This window comes from Cupressus sempervirens, chromosome 11, assembly GCF_028749045.1.
Source record: "Cupressus sempervirens isolate cs-2001-9-10 chromosome 11, ASM2874904v1, whole genome shotgun sequence".
In the NCBI taxonomy this organism is placed as follows: Eukaryota; Viridiplantae; Streptophyta; class Pinopsida; order Cupressales; family Cupressaceae; genus Cupressus; species Cupressus sempervirens.
Genome location: NC_143128.1, coordinates 72,628,906 through 72,651,379, shown reverse-complemented (window position 1 = coordinate 72,651,379; position 22,474 = coordinate 72,628,906). Strand labels below are relative to the sequence as shown.

General features: G+C 33.9%; 2 protein-coding genes across 12 annotated transcripts in view; one reads left to right on the top strand and one right to left on the bottom strand.

Moving 5' to 3' along the window:
* Window positions 1–203: 203 nt before the first annotated feature.
* The window catches only part of LOC149528288 (uncharacterized), a 70,612-nt gene continuing 48,341 nt past the window's right edge, over window positions 204–22,474 (top strand). For 3 of the 5 annotated variants that reach the window (XR_016359170.1, XM_089811519.1, XM_089811518.1), the window contains exon 1: window positions 225–467. Coding sequence is in view for 4 of the 5 variants with exons in the window: in XM_089811519.1 (XP_089667645.1) it covers window positions 429–467 (39 nt within the window). In the remaining variant the exon portion in view is untranslated. Of the gene's footprint in view, window positions 468–22,474 lie in introns of all 5 variants that reach the window. The other 2 variants (XM_089811520.1, XM_089811517.1) reach the window with 2 other exon arrangements.
* Window positions 1,930–22,474, bottom strand: part of LOC149528289 (ABC transporter G family member 35-like) — a 64,314-nt gene continuing 43,769 nt past the window's right edge. Inside the window, exons 14-24 of one of the 7 annotated variants that reach the window (XM_089811510.1) lie at window positions 7,132–7,285; window positions 6,882–6,998; window positions 5,486–5,652; window positions 5,054–5,386; window positions 4,290–4,580; window positions 3,973–4,056; window positions 3,718–3,851; window positions 3,373–3,600; window positions 2,911–3,082; window positions 2,316–2,570; window positions 1,930–2,199 (exon numbers count right to left, since the gene is read on the bottom strand). In XM_089811510.1, coding sequence (XP_089667636.1) covers window positions 1,930–2,199; window positions 2,316–2,570; window positions 2,911–3,082; window positions 3,373–3,600; window positions 3,718–3,851; window positions 3,973–4,056; window positions 4,290–4,580; window positions 5,054–5,386; window positions 5,486–5,652; window positions 6,882–6,998; window positions 7,132–7,285 — 2,205 coding nt within the window. Of the gene's footprint in view, window positions 2,200–2,315; window positions 2,571–2,910; window positions 3,083–3,372; window positions 3,601–3,717; window positions 3,852–3,972; window positions 4,057–4,289; window positions 4,581–5,053; window positions 5,390–5,485; window positions 5,653–6,881; window positions 6,999–7,131; window positions 7,286–22,474 lie in introns of all 7 variants that reach the window. The other 6 variants (XM_089811511.1, XM_089811514.1, XM_089811516.1 and 3 more) reach the window with 6 other exon arrangements.

Below are 22,474 nucleotides of genomic sequence, written 5' to 3'. Positions count from 1 at the left end.
TTAGCCTCGTAGACGTTAAAATTTTATCTATCTATCTATCTATCTATCTATCTAGAGAACATGTGCCTTTGGCTCTACTAAAATTTCAAGGTAGTCTATATTGCCGTCACCAAATGTAGACCATAGTCTACATTGCTGTCACCAAATGTAGACCACAAAACACCATCTACACTATAAAACAACCTTTCCTTTCCTAGAAAAACATTTCTAAATTAAGTGTTCCTCTTAAACATAACATTTAAGAAGGGATTGAAGGCGTTGATGCTTAAAGAGCCAGGTCGCATCACTCTTTCGCCCTTTTCTGCCGGATGTTAATCGCTCAAGTGTCATGCACAACGGGTTTAAATATGTGAAAATTGTTGCAAAAATTTCTGTTTTTGATCTCCACGCAGCTGCTTCCAAGAAGGAACGAATGTTTCTATTTTTATATGGTCCGATATGATTCTCTGATTAGGTTACTCATTTCTGTAAGTCCTTATTTTTCCCTCTGGCTTGTTGCCTGTTATACTGGCGGTATTATTTAGTTTTCCTGTTTAGTTTTATCGTTATGAAGTAAAATGTCTGTTATGAATGTTGTAATGTATCAGCTGCTTCTGCATTGTTTGTAATTTATTATAAACAAAGGGCGTTTCTTTGGAAGAACATATTTCTAACAGGAAGATGCTGTAACGATATTTACAGCTTGATAGGACGTTTCCGACTTTTTACGAGTTTTTCATTTTTTTATTGGTTTGGAATTGTCTATGCTTTTAGAGGCTATTTAGGTTCTGCTGTTGATATTTTCGATGGATCAGGTAGCGTTGATGATTATGATATTCAGGAGCTTGTTGTTTTGGATAGTTTGTCTGTTTATTGTTGTATATGATGTCTTTTTGAACTTTTAATTAGATTGTTTTAGGCTGAGGTCCTATGCCTGAAATTTTTAAAATTATTTGAAAGTGGGTCGTCTTCAAAATTTTCTTCTTATAGAAGTTGTTCTAATTTTATTATTATCGTAACATATTTTAATTGTGTACATAAATATAATAATAGAAATCAATTGATAAAAAATAAAAATAAAAAATAATTAGGAAAATTTTTAGTTCCCACCTTCTATACTTCTAAAAGATAAGGATTCCTGTAACTAATTTTCTAAAGACTATTAATACTAAATTTATCTTGCTTCATAAAACCTCATACATTTTTAAAATAGATCTGAAGCTCCGTGGAACCGACAGTTACAACTACCAGACTGCACATTATTTGGATTCTAAATAATGTTATTGTATCTGATTGATCTGTTTCACATATTTTCTGGTGATTGAAATTACTTGTATGAGTTAATGACTTCATTGGTTTTTTCCTGAACTTCATAAGACTAAATTATTGTACAGAAATTTCACGATAGTGGTTGTTGCTGATATGCACATAGCAAAAGTTATATATTGATTGATCATTTAGTTGTTTGTAAATTTGATTGTTGTCTGTATCAGCTTTTTTTTACCAACATTTTGGATCACACTCCTGATCTAGAATGTAAAGAGTGTTAAGAAATGTTAAAAAGTAATATTGTTGCATAAAAGAAATACACAATCAAATTTATAAACAAAATAATAAAGAGGTAAATTATAAAACTCTGATTCAATATATGATCAGAAATAGTCGCATGAATTCAAAAAGAGCAACCATCACAAATGGTGAACAGAGTAAATTAGTACACAACACGATGACAACAGGAGCAGCACTTTTATTAACAATACGATGTCCCTATATAATTAAAATGTGTCCCATTCATCAGAACTTCGTAGTTCCTTATCATCATGATTGGGTTTAAAACCTAGTAAAAATCATGCTGTACAATTACCAAGGTTATATCCTGAAGTAACTAATATGTCATGGTACATAGGTGGTACGACGAGGTAAGAGAGAGTACTAATTAAATGGCTAGCATCATCTCTTCTGAAAATTGGTTCTGGTGAGGCCAACAACAAACATAATTGCAAAAAATACAGGGAAGATCACCAAAACTGCAGCCACAATGCCCAGCATATCGTGGTGAAATCCAAAATAATGCTCTACGAAGCCTTTGATTGATTGTTGAGTGTTGTCATTGGTTCTTATCTGCTTTGTCATGTCTCCATATTGGGAAGTTATGAGACAATTCAGGGTCCAGGCTGTTGGGCAGATCCAATAGTACCATACCCACCAGCCAGGAATTTGCTGCAGCCATCATTAGCCCAAGGATTTATCAGAAGTATGATCACGAAATCTTTAGAATTAGGTAAAATAATGCATGCTGTACAATTTCAATAATCAGTTAGGTCTGGCACACTCACAGGTTGTGGTATAATGAAGCCTGAGAAAAGATTGAAGATGGTATAAAATGCGGAGGCAAGTATGGCTGCAACTTGAGCATTTGGACTGATTGAAATAACCAGCATCCCATAGTATGTGAAGTAGAGAAAAGTGCAGAGAGATCCAAATAGATACCAGAAAAACTTATCTGTAGACCAATGGTAGCCCATCATTGGATAAGTGATAAGCCCATAGAGGATTGATTGAACAAAAGTATATGGGAGTTCCACTGCTACCTGTAATACAGCAGAATTAAAGATGTGAAGAACTTCACAAAACTCAAATTCACTGTTAAGGACATTTGATTTATTAATAAAAGTATAATTATGATAATGTTGAGTTCAAATCTTCTATAATACCAGAGAAAATATAAATGTAACATAAAATAATATCCTATTAGCTTTTTGCTGAGATTCCAGTTAACAAATATTCTTGTCGCCGTGAACCAATGTCTGTTGCAAACTTTACAATTTAGTTTTCAAAATCAATCTTTTTCAAAAGAAGAGATTCGGGAGAGTATAACATATTTTTGGGATTTGATGTCAATAAGACTTTAAATCATATTATTAATATTACCTGTGCAAGAGCATATACACTGCCTGAATACATTCCAGCTGCCCTTTCTCTATAGAAGACCTGGCGCTCTACATCAATAACAGGTTGTATAGAGGAGCTATTTGTCACTCCTAAGTATAGAGCTGCAGCATACATGGCTCCCATCATCTTGAATAGGTCTTGTTCGGTGTTTCTGTTGCAAAATGTCAATACATGTAAATGCTCTTGACTTAATTACTCTAGAACGCTAAATAAGATCAGATTTAAAGTCCAAACAGGTAATATAATATCGAAATTTTACTATCCCCATTAAAAATTGCAGAAACACAGATGGTACAGGGGATTGACTATTAAATTCCCAACTCGTAACAGAGATGAACTCATAATCCATGAATATAAGTGGAATGCTTCCATTGAAAACTGCAAGTTCAGATTGTTTTTCCCAGAAATTTGCCACATATTCCAAAGTCACAGTCCTCTTACATTTTTGTCCCTTGTTGCCAGTAGATGATACCAAAGAGCAATGCCGAGACAAAAGTGAGAGAAAAGCGGACCAAATTGTAACCAGGACTTCGCCAATATGCCCAAAACTGCTTCCATAGGCAGCTCGTAAATTGCTTCCAAACACACTGTGCATACTGAGTTGGGAAATAAAGTTCCTTGGCATCAGAAGCTGGGGTACTTAACTCCTTAACTAGCTGAATATTTCCCCTATCCAAGATTCAAGATGTCATCTATCAATCGGTATTTGAAAATTTTGAAATATTCAGACTAAGATGATGATTAGATCAGAAATTCATTGGTGCAATGATTTTATTCTGTACTTACCTACAAAGACCTGATTCTCTGTAGATCTGAGCGAAGTCTATATCAAGTTGCCTCTCAGCAGCCATTGAAGTCACCTCTAACATCCACGTTGCAGGATTATACCCATCCTTGATCTTGGGAACACCTGTTATAGCCTTAAATGACAAATAAACCAATATTACTCAAAGCATTCCGCAAATTTTAGCATCTCAAGCAGCAAAGCAAATGATGCTTAAACATAGCCATATATTTTTCGTATATGGAGTTGGTTTCTACCTCAAAGTACTCTATGACATTTTTTGAGTGGTGACCTAATGCACCAGCATAAATGATTTCACCTCCCCGCTTCATTAACAGCAACTGCAATTGTTGAAAATTTAGGCTTGAATTAAGACTAAATGAATCTAGTAATACAGATTCGTCTGTCTTCTTGAAATGAAATATGGAAACTCTTTTATCTTCATCCTTCTGATGTCATAATTCATGAAACTATTTGATAAATGCATTACACACCCAATTCATACTATTTTATCATAAGTTTAGAGAATATAAACGACTTTTAGGTCAGTGATAGAAGACCCAACATGCATTACCTCATCAAATGATTCAAAAATGCCAATATTTGGCTGGTGAATAGTACAAACTACTGTACGCCCTGTATCCACTGTATTCCGCACTGCACGCATTACTATAGCAGCAGCACGAGCATCTAAACCTGAGGTGGGCTCATCCATGAATATGATTGAAGGATTTGCAACAAGCTCCACTGCTATTGTCAATCTTTTACGCTGCTCACTAGATAAGCCAGTAACACCGGGAACTCCTACAAGAGCATCCTTCAAATCATCTAATTCAACTAGCTGCATGACTTCCAGCACAAAATGCTGTAAGAGATGATAAAAGCATTGTCAGTAATTCAACAAAGCACCTTGCACTGGATCGAAGACAAAAATAAAACAAGTACTGCTCATTATAGCACTAATTTTTGGTAGCCAAAAGCAGTGGCAGAGTGACCTATTATTAATTTGATCACTAAATTTTTAAACCAAAATAAATGCAACATCACAATTTCATCACTAGTTTATCTTTTATTTATAGATATTTGATGTTCGCCAAAGATTTGTTTTACAATATTTTTTATATTTGAATTTGTTTTAGTAGCTTATTTCAAATCACACTATCAGATGGATCATATTGAAAAAGTGGGTGTGATTTATGATAAAGCTTGTAAACAAGTCGAAATTGAAGAAATAAATGATTTAAGATGAGCCATCTTAATAAATCAAGGTTTAGAATATGCTGCTGAAACCCTAAACCCTAAACCCTATGATATGAAGGCTGCTACCTTGAACTATACCTTCTTCGACTTGGAATCTATTTCAGGTGCAAGGCGTAACCAAGCTGAATAAAGCAGTGACTCATGAACACTAACTTGTGGAGAGTGGATATCATTCTGCTCACAGTAGCCTGATATTCGGGCAAATGTTTCTTGTGCTTTCGGAAATCCAGAGATTCGTATATCTCCCTCAATACAACCTCCAGTCTTTCTTCCCGCAAGAACATCCATTAGCGTTGTCTTTCCAGCTCCACTGACACCCATCAAAGCTGTTAAAACTCCTGGCCTGAAAGCTCCTGTCACATCTCTCAGCAGTTGAAGCCTTTTCTCTGTCACCCCCTCTCGTTTCATTTCCTGCTCAAAGTAGATTGAATGTATTCATCAGTTGCAGAAACAATCTCAATTCAATTCTAATTAGATGGTTACTTGAGGGAGTTTTAATTGAATTCTCACCACAGGCATGTCAACAAAATACTGGATATCTTGGAAAGTGATTGATAAAGGCTGGAAAGGTAATATCATTCCACGTTTTGCATCCATGGACCTGGCAGAATCAGAACCTTTATAGAATCTTCTACTATCATCAAATGCCCGGGCTGTATGGTGATTTTGCACTTCAGCTGCCAATGATGGGAAATAAAGTCAGCTGCTTGCTAGGCTAAATGCCAACATAGAACATCACATTCACCTTTTTTATATTTGGTATAAGTTTTCCACGGTTCATATTTTGTGTAGATTTTTTGTATCATATGAAAATGTTTTGGATTTGACTCAGCAATTGAAAAGGAAGAACAAAGAAAAGGATTAAAGTCAGATACTTAAAAAGAGGGTCTAACAAGAAATGAACTATGAATGAGGAGGATGTATGAAGAGAAGTGAACGAAGAACAAGGCTGCAAGAAGTGAACGAGGAACAAGTGTGAGGATGGTTGAAGAGAAGTCTATGAAAAACAAGGTTGCAAGAAGTGGACAAGGAACAAGTGTGAGGAGGGTGGATGAAGAGAAGTGAACAAGTGTGAGGAGGATGGATGAAGAAAAGTGAATGAGGAACAAGTGTGAAGAGGATGGATGAAGTGAAGTGAATAAGGAACAAGGCTAACAAGAAGTGAACAAGGAACAATTTAGAGGAGGATGAATGAAGAGAAGTGAGTGATGAACAAGTGTGAAGAGGATGGATGAAAAGGAGTGAATGAGGAACAAGGACAAGAAGTGAACGAAGAAACAAATGAGAGGAGGATCAGTGAAGATAAAGGGATTGAGGAACAAGTGTGTGGAAAATGGATGAAGAGATGTGAATGAGGAATAATGCTAACAAGAAGTGAACGAGGAACAAGAGGGAGGAGGATGGATGAAAAGAAGTTAACGAGGAACAAGCGTGAGGAGGATTGATGAAGAGACAATGAAAGTAGTTGGGAATCAAGTGGCAGGAAATAATTAGTAAATATGGGATTCAGAGAAATGGCAAAGGTTTAAGTTATAGTTAGAGTAATCAAAGAATCCTAAATGATTGTTTTTAATTTATGGTTGTAATCAATCTATATAGGATTGAAAGGCTAGAAGATATAAGATATTGCTCTGGAAAAATATATATAGAAGCTAGTGATTATTATAACAAGAATATACGAGCTAGATTAGGAAGAAAAACAAGAATACCTGAAGTTGTACAAAAAAAAAATGTACAATTCAAGAAATATGAACTTAATGTGAAATAAAAATAAATAAATCAAAAGAATTTAAAAAATCACACATTTTGTGTTAGATCATTCTGCAAATTCAAATACTTAATGGTATTTACATCAACCATAAAGTGGGTGATAAGCCTTCAATGCAAAATGAAATAAAAATGTGACCTCTACTTCTGTACTCAGTCAGAGACACTGGACTTGATCCATCAGTGACATCTTCTTGGCTGTTTTGGATCTGAGCTAGCTCTTCTCGAGAGATTACAGTTTGTGACTGGCCAATTGCTGCATAATTAGTAATATATTAAATTTCAGTACAATTTTGTATTTTGTGAAAACCCAATCAATTGTAATCGTTTGCTTTTCTGAAGGAAAACTAATCTTGTAAGCTAAGATATTTTTTCATGGTCATACTTACGGTTCAAATATGTCAAAGCAATTGTGTATGCAAAGTTGAATAATACTGTAAATCCAATCAAACTTGCAATGCCTATCCAATAAAAGTAATCTTCATGAAAAAGTGCACGATTTTCCAGGATATGTACACCAAGGCTGGTGTTCTGAAAAGACATCTGCCAACAGAGAAAGGATGTTAATATGGATACGAATTCAGATCTCCACCCAAAAAAAATAATAGAGGTGGTTAAATCAATTCTTGTCTTCCAAGAGGACTTACATAAAATTGTAAAGCATAGAACCGGATACTAAATTGTCATCCCTTTTCTTTATGATTAGTTAAGACTCACTTTGTTAAGATTTGATAAATTCTAATAAATATTTAGAAACTAAATTTAATGATGGAAGAATGATGAAATGTGTATAATCAATTTCAGCTGATAATTCTGCCCATATGATCCAACCAGCATCCCATATGGTGATGTAAATCAGGATGTCGCCTTTGGAGTGATGTTGCACATGCCACGCTTATCCTCAAGGTTGGGGACAACAAGCTGTTTGTACCAAAAAGACTTCAATTTTTGATCTCTCCTCAATGGAAGGGAAAGGATTTTCCTTGCTATTAAAATTTGGCAGAAAAGGAGTGGAAACATATAAAGCGTCCAAAGAAATGTGGGTGAATAAATATTTAAATTAAGAAGCATTGACTCTATGCTCCCTAGTCAATGCTCCCATGACTTCCCTTAGGTGACCACAATCGCTGCAGAGGACACAAGACAGGTTAGATCAAAACATTAGGAGCATGAGCCGTCTCTTGCTGTTGAGCAAATCTCCTTCTCCTCACATATTTCCCTGGCAGAAAAAAGCTATTTTACCCTCCTGCTTATCACATTCCCTCTTTGCCAAAATATCTGCTAATTGGTTTGCCTCCCTGAAACAATGCATTATGCTATGGATATGAAGTCACGCCATCACACGCTTAACCTCCTGAATGATGTACTTTTTTCTCCAATTTGGAACTTCCAAACCCTTCAGAGCTGAGATGATGTTCAAGGAATCCCCCTTAGCTTATTTTTTAAATCCGTAAATTTACTGCTACCTTGACACCCAAAAGCAGTGCTGTTGCTTCTCCAATGTTGTTTGTTCCATCAAGGATTCGGGCAAATGATGCTATGATAACTCATCGTTCATGATTTCTTATTACACAACTTATACGACACTAATGGAAGCTCCATCAAAATTTATTTCGATGGAGTTTAATTGAGAGCTTTCTATCTAATCTCTTTCATGTTAGTACTCTTTGGAGTGTTGCGCATGAGACTTCTTTTAAAGGCTAATTTAATTTGGTTCCATTCTCTTTAGATATCATTATTCTATGATGTGAACAGTCAATCATTTTTTTGTTCTTTAAAATATAAGAATTCACAACCTTGGAGATGATCAATTCAATTTTGTGGATAAGTTTCTCGGTTGCTGTCCTTACTGAACACACATTTGTTCCTCTCCTGCTAAATGTTCCAAACTAAAATAGCAAGTGGAAGAAGGAATCTTCATATGACTTCGACCATGATTCAAAGACTAAATACAGGTTTTGATGGAGGGGTGCCTTCCAGTTAAAGCTTATTTAGTAGCCAAATCCAATGTTTCCTGACAAATTTACACTCGAGGAGCAAGTGGTCTAGAGTCTCGATTTCTTCTTTACACAATACACAGTTAAAAGATTGAACTATGCCCCAAGTAAATAGTTTATCATTCATAAATATTCTTCCTTTCAAATCCAACCATGTAAAAGAACATGCTTTCTGTAATCCCGCTTCTTTCCAGCAAAAGGAAAAGCCCCAAGAAGGGTGTGCATCCCTGTAGATGTAAGAACCTTATATCCATGGTTGATCCTGTAATGACCCATCTTGGATGGCAACCATATAAGTCTTATCACATTCATCTTTATAGAAAAACCATTCTTTGTTGAAGTATTGTGAGAAGAGATTCTCTTGCTAAGCAGGTTCAGGGATAGAAAAGAAAATATTTCTAGTGTACTGACACCAAACCATTTAGGTGAGAGAGATAGTAGTAGTCATTTAGCATATTCTCTTATCCTCCAAGCCTTGCAGTTAGACTAAAGGTCAAAATCTATTTCATGAGTCATCTCATAATCTAATAGACATACCAGCATGAACTAACTATGTTAGATTAGGCAAAAATATTTTCCTGCATTTTAACACAAAATTACACATTTGTGACACTTGGGGCAAATTCAGAATAGTGAAATTCTTTTTGGCTCCTTCACATCAAGATATTTAGCTCTCATAATAGAAGTCCATGCCAAGTTACTATCAACAAATAACTTCCAAACAAGTTTGCCTCCTAGAGCTAAATTCCTTTCTTCAAACTTGTGAATTCTCGCCCTCTACATCGTTGGAAAACCAACTGTTACATCCCAAATTTTGACCTAATTTTAAATTTGTTCATAGCCGTTAGATTGAACGGATTTTTCTTTCATAATCATGTGAAGTAGGTAGTTGTTTGTACCCGTTGTATTAACTGTTTAATGAAGATGGTCGTTATCCATTATTTGTCATGTGATGTTTAGTAGTTGCTTGATTTTGGAATTATGGTTAATAATTAAATTCTTTTAAAAGTTAATATGAAAATTATTATGAAACTTGTTATTATCGTGGAAATGTTGCATGGGTGATTGCAGGAGAAGATGAAGAGGGAAAGCATTGCCAAATGGGATCAACAGAATGGGATACTAGCTTAGTCTAATCATTAGGATGACAGATATGACCTTAAATTGCCTTGGTAATGACCTAGTGACTTGAACTTCAGGATACAATTGAAAGACCCACATGAGCTATTAAGTAAACATTTTAAGACATAAAATAATTTAATTAAAATATAATATGTACCTCAGGATTTTGATTGACCTTTCCATCATATAATTATAATAAATACCTATGTACATACACATAGATATAAGAATAAAATGACACCATAATATTATTATTTCTTTTATAATAGTATGATGTTACCCCATAGTTATATCTAAGTGCATGTAGATAGATATAAACCATAATTATTTTTGATTTATAACCTTGAGATCTTTTTCCATCTTTTTTATTTCATTTTCTTACTTGAAACTGATTATAACACTTGGCATATTTATTTGGCGTTCAAGAGCCAAGACATTTCTTTTATGGTACAGCTTCTTGGAAGCCAAAGAGACAACACATTATCTTTTTATTTAAGAATTTGAGAGAGGTGGAAGACTTATATATTTCAAGTACCCGACTTCTACCCGACTTCTATATTTCCAAGCATCTGACTCCCATCTGTCACCTGATATGCAAATACCATTTAATATCTCTACGTCTATTGCCAAATCTCTTTTTTGCCTTGTATTAATCTTCCTGCTGAAGACGTGATATATTTTGTATTGGTTTTTGTGCCTGAAGATCTTTTCAAGGAAGAGTTGAATCATAGCGTCCAGCTAGACTTCTATCTTCTAGATTTTATTAGGTTATGTAGTAAATCATGTTCCAAGCATTGCTAAATATTTCTTTATCAAATGTTATTGAAATCCGATTACCATAACAGTATACTATAGTTATACTCATCATAAGTATTATAGGTTAGTTCCTCTTTGAGAAAGAGTTATTTATGATGTAATGAAATCATGATTTAAATATACCATTTGGAAGTTAGAATCAATGATATTTTTGCAAGTCTTAAAGAACATATTCTTTCAAGTCACAGATCGTGATAAGCTGGAAACATATAATATTCATGAATTAGTTGAGAATCAACGGACAGAGCTGATTGCTCTGAATTTTTGAGCACCTAGGACTCACTGGCTGTATAGCCATGGAAAAGGTGAAGAGGTGAGATGAAATTTGCAATGACATGGAAATAAAGTCAGACATGATACAATAATCCTAAATTAATTTCATTTAATAGCTCATGCTTGTCCATAATATTGTTTCCTTGTTGTCAAGTCGAGCGGTGCTGATCGGGTCATTGAACCCATCAGGAAAACCTTGGCCAAGGTCGTTTAAAGGCATAATTGCCATCTATGATCACTTGATGTTAGTGGTGCTAGTTATTCAGACATGTCTGTCCGTAATTGTGCAGACATTCTAAACATCGGAATGCTCAGGTGGCTGGACCAAAAGTATCCCAAGTCCGATCTCGGGGTAGGGAGGGCCTTTCTAAATCAATAGATTGTGTGGGGATAAGTATGGTCCGAGGCTGGGAGGTTAAGCCTAAGTCAATGCTTCTCCTCTTACTAAAAGCCGAGGCTTGGACAACCAACTAAATACTCACCGGATATTACTTGTATGCTTTCCTTCTTTTCATGTTAAGTATTTACTTTACTTGTATGAAAGATAGTTAATCATTATTATAGTTACTTTAGTTGATCATTGTTACAGTTAATTCAGTTAATCATTATTCTAGTTATTACAGTTGATCATTGATACAATTATTTCAAGTTAATCATTATTATAGTTATTTTAGTTGATCATTGTTACAGTTATTTCAGTTAATCATTATTATAGTTATTACAGTTGATCATAGATATAGTTATTTCAGTTAATCATTGGTAGTTAAAAGCAGTTAATGTTCCATGAAAAGGAATATAGTTATTTGTTCAATAATTTGTTGGGGAAAACTCTTTATCGATTGTCTTATTTTGTTATGAAAAACCATTTGTTACACAAACTCTCCTATGCCAATAGATGAGTTTTTTTCTTTCAAGTCCTTATTCCCTTTTCATTATTTAAAAAAATGAGATTGTGAATCTGCTTTAACTTGTTTTGGCACAAGGAGAACAAACATGCTATAATTCAAAATTGTAGAGAGCGCCGACCTAATCAAAAATTATTCTACCTACCAAGCTATTCTATTTTTTATTGATGATACAATTTAAGACCAAAAGAAACTCTTTTTATTCTTGAAAACAGTGGAATTCCAAGATCTTTGCATGACAACATAGCTTGTTTGAAGCCAAGGGTGTTAAGGATACAATTTGAATCAATAAAACTATTTTATTGAAATGTTTAAGAAATTAAAATAGTATAATATAGTTAGTTTCCCAAAACTAAAGATTCACACAACTTCATTAAGAAAATTAACATAAGGAAAGCTCATGATCACATGCATAAGCAGGGAAGGTGAGTGGGTACATATAGGAGTTGTGAGAGAGAAGTGGTGACAAATTTCACTGCAAGGAAGTGCACATCACTAAGATCTAAATATAGTAAATATATCTCCTAATGGACGTTAAAGATTTGTCATCCTACACCTCACACTCATGACTTGCTAATACAATCGAAGAAAAGTAAAAACTTAATCTAAATGAGGTCAAGACACTCCTCGTGGCCCTTGAGAAAGCTTGTTAATTGGGCAAGAAGAAGATCATTTGTGAGATGGATCTTCTTTCTAAATAGTGCAAAGTATCAAGGATCTTCTTAGGTGTTGCATTCTTGTGATGAAGAAATTGTTACCTTCTACAGAATTTTAAGTACATCTCCTTTTTTACATACCTAAGCAATGGAATGTTGTTGTAAACAATTTGGCTAATTGAACCTCTAGTGTTGACTTCACTTGGGAGGTCATAGATTTGTTGTCATTGCGATAGTCATTGCAATTTCTTTAACTCGTTCAAAATTATATAGTTTGATCTATTTCATATGTTTTTCTAGCATGTTATGCCTTCTTTGTTTCATGATTGTTCTTGGTTCCTAGAGGTGATGGGATCATGGAAAAATACCTTGGTTTTTATGCTATGAGCTTTATTGCCAACTGTTGCTATGCAAAAAAACTTTTTGTAATTAAATAAATTCTTTACTTAATATAATTTTCTTTTTATGAAAAATAAGTATAGAAAATCCAAGTATAGTACTTTAATCCAAGACCAATTGTGCCACGTAGATATCGTAAGATATGTTTTGCTGCCATTAAATGTATCTTCTTTAGCTCACACAGAAAGTGACTTAAGACATTTGTAGCATAATAGATATCGGGCCTAGTATTTACCAAATACATGAGTGATCCAATGATTTGTTTGTAGAGAGTAGGATCAATAGATTCTGAATGTACTGCTTCCTCCTTTAGTTTGTGTAGATTAGTTTCCATTGGAGTTGCAAGTGGTTTGCTGTCCATCATTCCAAATCTAGTCAAGATGTCTTGAGTGTATTTTCCTTGATTTAGAAAGATATGATCTTTCTTTTGACATACTTCGAGACCCAAAAAATAGTGTAGTAGACCTAGATCTTTCATTTCAAATTCAGCTACAAGATCTTGTTTGCATCTTTCAATTAGGTGATCATTTCCTGTTATCAATAGATCATCAACATATAAAACAAGTATTAACATATCATCATTAGAGATTTTGAAATATATGTTAGGATTAGCTTCGTTCTTTGAGTATCCTAATTTGGTGAAGTAGCTATCTATCCTTTAATACCAAGCTCGAGGTGCTTGTTGGAGGCCATAAAAAGCTTTCTTGAGTTTAAACACATATAGATTCATATCTTATATAACAAAACCTTCAGGTTGTTCAATGTATACTTCTTCATTAATTACCCCATTTAGGAATGTGGTCTTGACATCCATTTGGTGTATCTTCCATTCTTTAGCTTCTGCAATTGCAATAATTGTTCTTACTGAAGTGTATCAAGCAACGGGGGCAAAAGTTTCTTCATAATCAATACTTGCCTTCTGAGAAAAACCTCTAGCAATAAACCTTGTTTTGTGCTTTTCAATACTGCCATTTGAAGCATATTTGATTTTGAATAACCACTTTGAAGAAACAACTAATTTGTCTTTTGGTCTAGGTACAATATCCCAAACATGATTTTGTAGTATGGATTGATATCTTTCCAAGCTTGACAAGATAGGGCTTCTTCAGCTGTTGATGGTTTAGGTTTAGTAAGCTCAGTTACTAAAGCAGTATAACAAGATTTGTTTCTGGTTTTCTTGCTTTCCCTAAAAATTTCATCTGGCTCAACATTATTTTCTTCAATCATTTTCCTTGCCCATAATGGCCATTTCTTGATATTGGAGATGTCTTTATCTTTTGTATCTGGTAATAGTTCATTTCCTTCTAATATGTTCTCCCTCTGAATTTCAGTTTGTAGATTTTCATCTAAGTCTGCAAGGGGCTCATCTTCTGTATTTGTTGATAGTTTTAATGCAGCATTTTCCTTGAATATGACATCTTTGGTTACTTCAATTGATCTTTGTCCAGGTACATAAACTCTATACCCTTTAGAGTTTTCACTGTACCCAACAAATATGTTACAAGATTCAAGAAGAATTGGCAGATTAACGGATTTCCGGATGATTAATTAATTAACAGAGGAACAAATGTGTTCCTTATAAAGAATTATAAGGACGTTGTTTCTCAACGTTTCTAAAAGAAACAACGTAGACTGAAGACGGAATTAGAAACAAAACTAGAGACAGGATAGGAAACATTCCTATCTGGACTGAAGAAAAAAGAGACAGGATAGGAAACATTCCTATCTAGACTGAAAGACGGACTACAGACAAGTAGTTGACTATTATAGAAAGTATAAGATATTATCTTAATACCCTCCCTTAATGGTCAACGTACGGATGTCGGAACATTCTGTGATAATTGAGACCCTCCCTGGATCTACAGAATGTTGAAACCAAGAAGCTTTGCCAGAAGAGTGCTATGACTCAAAATAGGTTACATTTACAAAACTTCGTTTTTGTGGAAAAAACGGTAAAACCCAGAATCTCACACAACCTTGTGTATTACAGACAACTTGAAATGATTTTTGAGGAGAAAATCAACAAACCCAGAATCTCACGCAACCTTGCGTATTACAGACAACTTGAAATGATTTTTGAGGAGAAAATCAACAAACCCAGAATCTCACGCAACCTTGCGGATTACAGACAACTTGAAATGATTTTTGAGGAGAAAATCAACAAACCCAGAATCTCACGCAACCTTGCGTATTACAGACAACTTGAAATGATTTTTGAGGAGAAAATCAACAAACCCAGAATCTCACACAACCTTGCGTATTATAGACAACTTGAAATGATTTTTGAGGAGAAAATCAACAAACCCAAAATCTCACGCAACCTTGCGTATTACAGACAACTTGAAATGATTTTTGAGGAGAAAATCAACAAACCCATAAAAAACAGAAACAAATTCAGAAGGTGAAAAATGCAGCTTCACCTTGATCAGGACCCGGAGAAGTTGGACGCTGCCTAACACCCAGAACAAGTTGATCAGTGTTTCGATATTCGAAGATTGCGATGATGCGCTGCTTCCAGGTTCCATAATTGCGACCATTGAATTTGGAATTAATTTCGAGCAGAATATTTGTCAGAGATGCCATGGCACGTTTTTCAATGAAAAATTGTGAAAATCTGTGAAGGCACGTTCTTTGAGGCAAAAATACGAAAGACCCAAAAGAATCAGAGAATGACCCAGAAGAGAGCTCGAAAAACCCAAAAGGAATTTGCTGTCGTTTTTTGGATCCGCTGGCTCGAAAATCGAGGCACAAAAATCGAGGCACCCAAAACAAACGGACGACAACCCAGTTGAGCTCTCGAAAAACCCATCAAGAATCTGCAAACAAAATATTTTTTCGACCCCAAAAATTAGGGTTTCGGAAAAAAAGGCCCTAGCTGAAAAAAGCTTGAAAAAACTTCAGATTTCTTGATAAAAAATGGCAGATTTTTCTTCAAGGATCGATGTGCATGGACGAATGGGGCTAGAGTGTGCTGAACAAACATAGGCAGACCCGAGTTCGGGAATTTCTCTAGGCCGAAAACCCTAAGCGGGTTTTAGAGAAATTCAACAGAAATAATTTTGAAAAAATTTAAACAAATAATTTCACGAAGAAATTATAAATTTTTTTCGAAAAAATTTAAGTAATAGCTCTGATACCATGTTACAAGATTCAAGAAGAATTGGCAGATTAACGGATTTTCGGATGATTAATTAATTAACAGAGGAACAAATGTGTTCCTTATAAAGAATTACAAGGACGTTGTTTCTAAAAGAAACAACGTAGACTGAAGACGGAATTAGAAACAAAACTAGAGACAGGATAGGAAACATTCCTATTTGGACTGAAGAAAAAAGAGACAGGATAGGAAACATTCCTATCTAGACTGAAAGACGGACTACAGACAAGTAGTTGACTATTATAGAAAGTATAAGATATTATCTTAATAAAATATCCTTTTCTTCCCAGATGGTTCTAACTTAGTTCTTTTTTCTTTGGGTATGTGAATATAAAAAGGGTAACCAAAAATTCTAAGATGACTTAAGTCAGGTTTAGTTCCTGTAAACACTTTTTTAGGTTTTATGTTTTCTAGTATTGAGTGCGGGCATCTATTTTGAATGTATACATCAGTATTGGTGGCTTCCTCCCAAAATGAGAAGTGTAGGTTTTGATCATGAAGCATGGCTTTTGCTGCTTCAACAATGGTTCTATTTTTTCTTTTTGCTACCCCATTTTGTTGAGGGTTACAAGTTACTATATACTCCCTCTTAATCCCAACAGAGGTACAAAAAACTTTGAAATTTTCAGAAGTATATTCTCCCCCATTGTCTGATCTTAGGTTTTTAATTTTTTTTGACGTTTGATTTTTCACCATTTCTTCGAATTCTTTAAATTTTGATAGAACATCATTTGATTCTTTGACCTTGTTAGTGAACAGATTGTCTTCCAAGAAAATATGTATAAAATAACTCTAAATGCCCCAAATAAGAAGACTAATCAGCACTAACAGTTGGGTCACTTCACTATTGAAAGAGTGTAAGTGCCCTCTGAATTTATCTGGGTACAGCTCCCCGTATGTGATTTACAACGAATTTGGATATGGATGCTTTTAACCAGAAAACACAAAGGTTTACAAACATCTACTCGTAAACACAAAACAAATGCGGAAACTAAGTGACTGAAAAGAAAAGAACAACAAATAACACAAAGTCTATTTGCTGGGTGCTACATTACAAAGTGGAAATGAAGAATATATCTTCCATCCTCTTGAGAAAACAAAAAATCAGAGCTATTCAAAGATATCTTGAAATGTTAATGTAATCGGAAAACAATGACATTAAAATGTATTTCAGAGAAAACTGAAAACAATACAAAGATCGTGATCAGTGGAAAGAAATTGTTTCATAATCAAAGTTTTGATGCAATTATCTTTCAGTCTTCCTTCTCCAAAATGCAAAAGACAGCAAAGATCCTCATACACATTTACAGTCCATGTCACTATCCAAAGAAAATTGAAACTCTCCCTTTGTATTACATAAAACAAATCAAAATCTATATCCTATCTCTAACACACAGTTTAGAAATAAAATAAACACCAGCTCTCCCTTCTCACAGCTTCACAAGAAAATGGAACAAATCTGAAAATTTCCTCTTCCTGCTGTAGCACATAGTCTGCGGTCACCGGAAGAAAGAAAAAAATGGAACCCTGTGTAATGAGAAAATCCTCAATAAATAAGCCTCCTTCTCTTCTTTGGTTTCCCAGCATAATTGATTCTTTTCAAAATTTGCCTCTCCTTACCTTCCTCGTAACTTTGCAATTATTAAAACTGATTCTTCATTACATTTTGGAAGCTATTCTTTATTATCACTTCCCTAGACCTGATGTTTGTTTTAAAATTGTCTTTATAAAGATAACATTAGAAATACTTGTAGAATCTAAATCTTTAGACCATGATACCTGTCATATATCAGATTATGTGAGAGAGTTTGCATATGCCACCTATCATTTGAATGGTCTAGTTTTAAACAAAATATTCAAGATGCTGGGTGGATTAGAAATAATTCTGATAGTAAAAATAGGTCCGATTGCAGGGGGCGTAACTAATTATTGCACCGTTGGATCTTGCTGAATTTTGGATATGTTGTCACAATCCTAGTTTTCCACATTCTCACTGAAGCAATTTTGAAAATAATGTCTGAGTCAAAAGTTATAGGACATTGTTTGAGGGCCTATATGACTGTCAGAAAATCAGAATTATAAAGTTGACAGCAAGAGTCTTATATTTTTCATATTTGCTTGTATCAATTTGGGTTTGCGGGTGATCTCTTGCCATATCAATACTCAATCGGGCTCTTAGACCATCCTTATGCTCTACATACCAATTTTCAGCTCTAATGACTCCTGTCATTTTGTCAAACACTTCACATGTGACTACTAATGTTTTCACATCCCCATCTTCACAAGAACCGACTATGGTGATCTCATGCTCGCTATATGCCAAATCAACCAAGAGTTTGAACAGTGAACCCAAGGTACATGTACATTCTAGCCCTTCAAATTTGAGTAAGAGAACCATGTTAATCATCGACTGTGATGGGTGCTCATCAGTCAATGTGAGTGCTCACTTGTGACTATGTGATAAATCTTGAGGGGAATTGTTCTTGTGCACCTTTTAATGTGCCACCAAACATTGTAGATTTGCAATGAGTATGATATGACACACAAATTTATGTTCCTTGGTGAAATTATTGGCCATATAATGTTTTGATAATTCCAAATGGGTTTTATCTTGGCTCAAGTCAAAGATTTCATGCTAAGAGACCTTGAAATCAGTGAATTGCTAACTTTGAATTTTGAACCGTGGTAGTTTAACCTGTGAATCCTTTGTACTTGAATTCCAAATCTCTGAAACTCTGAACCTGCATTTGAATTTGTAGATGTTGAGTCTTCAAACTCTGAGCATATGAACTCTTTGGATTTGAACTATTATATTTTGAAATCACTAAAGACATCTATAATACCGAATTTGCCAATTCTTTGAACTGAATTCAAAATCTTCTCAAACTTTGAACCTGTTTCAAACAAATTGAACCACTTTGAACTATCGAATCACTTTGAACCATCGAACCACTTCGAACCACTTTGAACCATCAAACCACTTCGAACCACTTTGAAACAAGTTTGAAGTAGTTCAAAGAGGTTCAAAACTTGAAACTGAAAGGTTCACCACTTGAAACTGAAAGTTTAAAATCTGGGTCCATATGTACCAACAGACCTTTAGAAAATAAATCCAATTTCTACTAGAGTAATCATCAATGAATATTATGTAGTAAGAGTAACGTCCTAGAGAAAGTGTTGGCATAGGCCTACGTAAGTCAGAGTGAACTAGTTCCAGAACTGATTTAGACTTGTGTTCACTAGGAGGAAGAGGACTTTTAATGTTCTTTCTTAGAGCACATCCTTTACAGGTGCCTATATGCTTTGAATTTAGGCTAGGTGTTCCAATGGTGATTTTCTCTACATTTGGAAGTGAACTAAATCCAATATGTCCGAATCTTCTATGCCATACTTCATTAGAATTTGTCACTAAATGGTTAAGAGCTTGCTTTTGAATGTTTCATAGTTTATATAGGGTCCTATCTCTAGTCCCTATGGTGATAGTATTTTTTAGATTTGAGTTTTTAGGCCAATGCAAAACTTTGTCTTCATTGAAGGTGGCTTGAAACCCTTCATCAGCTAGTCCAAAAATTGATATTAGATTTCTTTTTATGCATGGTACAAAGAGAACATCTTTTAATTTTAGTATGACTCCAGTTCTTAGTTGTATAAAATAGGTACCAATTTCTTTAATTGGATAGGTGGAGTTATCTCTAATGGTGACTCCTTCAGTGAGATAATTTTCCAAAGTTTCAAACTTGTCTTTGAATCTTGTTATATGCCGGGACGCACCACCATCTATTATCCACACATTTTCATTTGATTTCATCTCACTTGATTAGGCAGAATAGAATAATAGATTTTCATCTTTCTTTGTTTTGGCTAAAAAAACTAAGATTTTTTCCCTTTCTGGACAATTTTTGAAAGTATGTTTGAATTTCTCATACTTTTAACATTTAACTTTTGAGAAGTCAGTTCTCTTGTAATTATTATTCTCTTTCCTTTTGTCATATTTCTTTCCTTTGAATTTCCTCTTTTTCCCATTGTTGTTAGAGACTGAGAAAAGAGCTTGATTTTCTCCCTCTTGATTTGAGATGACCTCTCTAGAGCTTAGTCTTTATTCTTCTAATGTGCAATCATTTTTTAGTTGATCAAAAACTGGTATTGAAGGTCTGTTGATGACTTGGATGAATGCTTCCCAAGATAACGGTAATCCTCTAAGTGCTATTATCGATAGTTCTTGGTCTTTTGCTTTGCTTCCAATAGAAGATAGATGATTTTTAATTTCGGAAATCTTTCCAAAGTAGGATGAGATTGTTTCTCCTTTATTCATTAGTTGATTTTTTAATGTAATCAATCTACTTGAGTTGTTGATTTCAAATGTATCCTTAATTGTTTTGGATACTTCAAATGGCTTTTTTAGATTTGAGATGGAAGGAAGATTATGATCTTTTACTGAATCCACAATAATTTTCCTTGCTTTATTATTTTGCCTTTTCCGAGTGGCTTTTTCTGCCTCATCTTTAGGTATCAAAATGTTTGATTCAATAAAAGAGTCTAGTTCTAATTCTTCAAAAATTGTAATAATCCGAATTTTCCAAGAAAAGAAATTTGCTGCTCCTTCAAGTTTGTCTTCTACTCTAACATTATTTGATATGTTGTCACCTTTTGATTCAAGATTAAATTTGAGAGTTTCTCTACCAATTTGGCTTTGATACCATGTAAAGTTTAATAGATCTTATTGGTGGAGACTAAGCAATTATATTTTCAGACTTGAGAAGAATTAAATCTGAAGACCTTGAAGTTTATCATAAGAAAGCTTGATGATATATATATATATTGAAGATATCTTGAATTTATATAAATCATCAAGCTTTCTTATAATAAACTTCAAGGTCTTCAGATTTAATTCTAATATATATATATATATATATATATATATATATATATAGTAGTATTCTGATATAAATTTGAGATCAAATATGCCAATGTTATTGATGAATAATCTGCAGATTGAATAGAACTCATCTATATATATATATATATATATATATATATATATATATATATATATATATATATATATATATATATATATATATATATATATATATATTGAAGCATAATCACGTAGGGGCATGACCCTACGTGATCATGTCTTAACATAACCTTAACTACACCGTTTGATAATCAAACATGACAATCCGATACTGAATCAGTGTGATAGACAAGACATGGTGACCAATATTAATCGGTGTGTAACCACTCGATACTAATGATGCGAATGTAAACCAAGACACCCGATAATAATCGGGGCGAACATAAGGCAAGACTCCTAATGGTAATTAGCGAGTAAGAACAGACGTGGATAATATGATCTCCGTTTTAATTAATGACAATGTAGGAAGAACAAACTCTCACCGATAATCAGTATTTGCAGTATAAGGTTATGATATATATATATATATATATATATATATATATATATATATATATATATATATATATATATATATATATATATATATATATATATATATATATATATATATATATATATATATATATATATAATATGTATAGATACATATGAATAATCAATACTTCAATAGATGTTTCAATTCACTAAACAACTAACATTCTTAACAACATAAAGAATCAAAAGTTGTAGGTTGTGCTACCATGTAAACATGTAGTAGATAAAATGCATCCAAAGTAGTAAATGCAAGTCATTAAAGTTTTCATTAGAGAGAAGATAAACATTCTTCATAGTGTTACTAAGATGTAAAATTTCTAAAAATAGACCACCCAATGAAGTGGATTGAATGTAGAGATAAATAATCCTACTATAGAGATTCGACAACACATAGGCTTCGCTAATGGGGCAATATCATATAATATGTATTCATTTGGGGTTTTCAAAATGGGAAAAATAGGGCAATATATTATGTATATTTGGGTAGTGGGGTGGGGAATTAAGAAGTTTTATAGACAAAAAGGAGTTTTCAGCAATATTTTATTAAACAGGGATATTATATAGTATGCCACGAACACACATGATATGACCTAAATTCACTAGGTAAGGCCCCCATGTTCACTAGAAGGCATCAAATAGGTGACCATAAACTATAACAAAACAATGTGTTAAAAGAATGTCTTGCAAGAGAAAAGTAAATCCTTAATGGTGCCATATAGAAATACAATGTGGGACTCTATAAAAGTACAAGAATTGTTTGATAAGTGCGTGCCCCGTTGAGGTAAATTAAGAAGACATAATTCTAATGAAAAGAATCACTAAAATCTCTTACATAATTGACTATGGACTATTAAGTAGTGAAAGGTTGGATAGGAATGCCATAAACTATAGATGAGGAATCAAAAGAAAATGAAGATCAATAGAAATACTAGTATAAATTTTCATGTAAAAG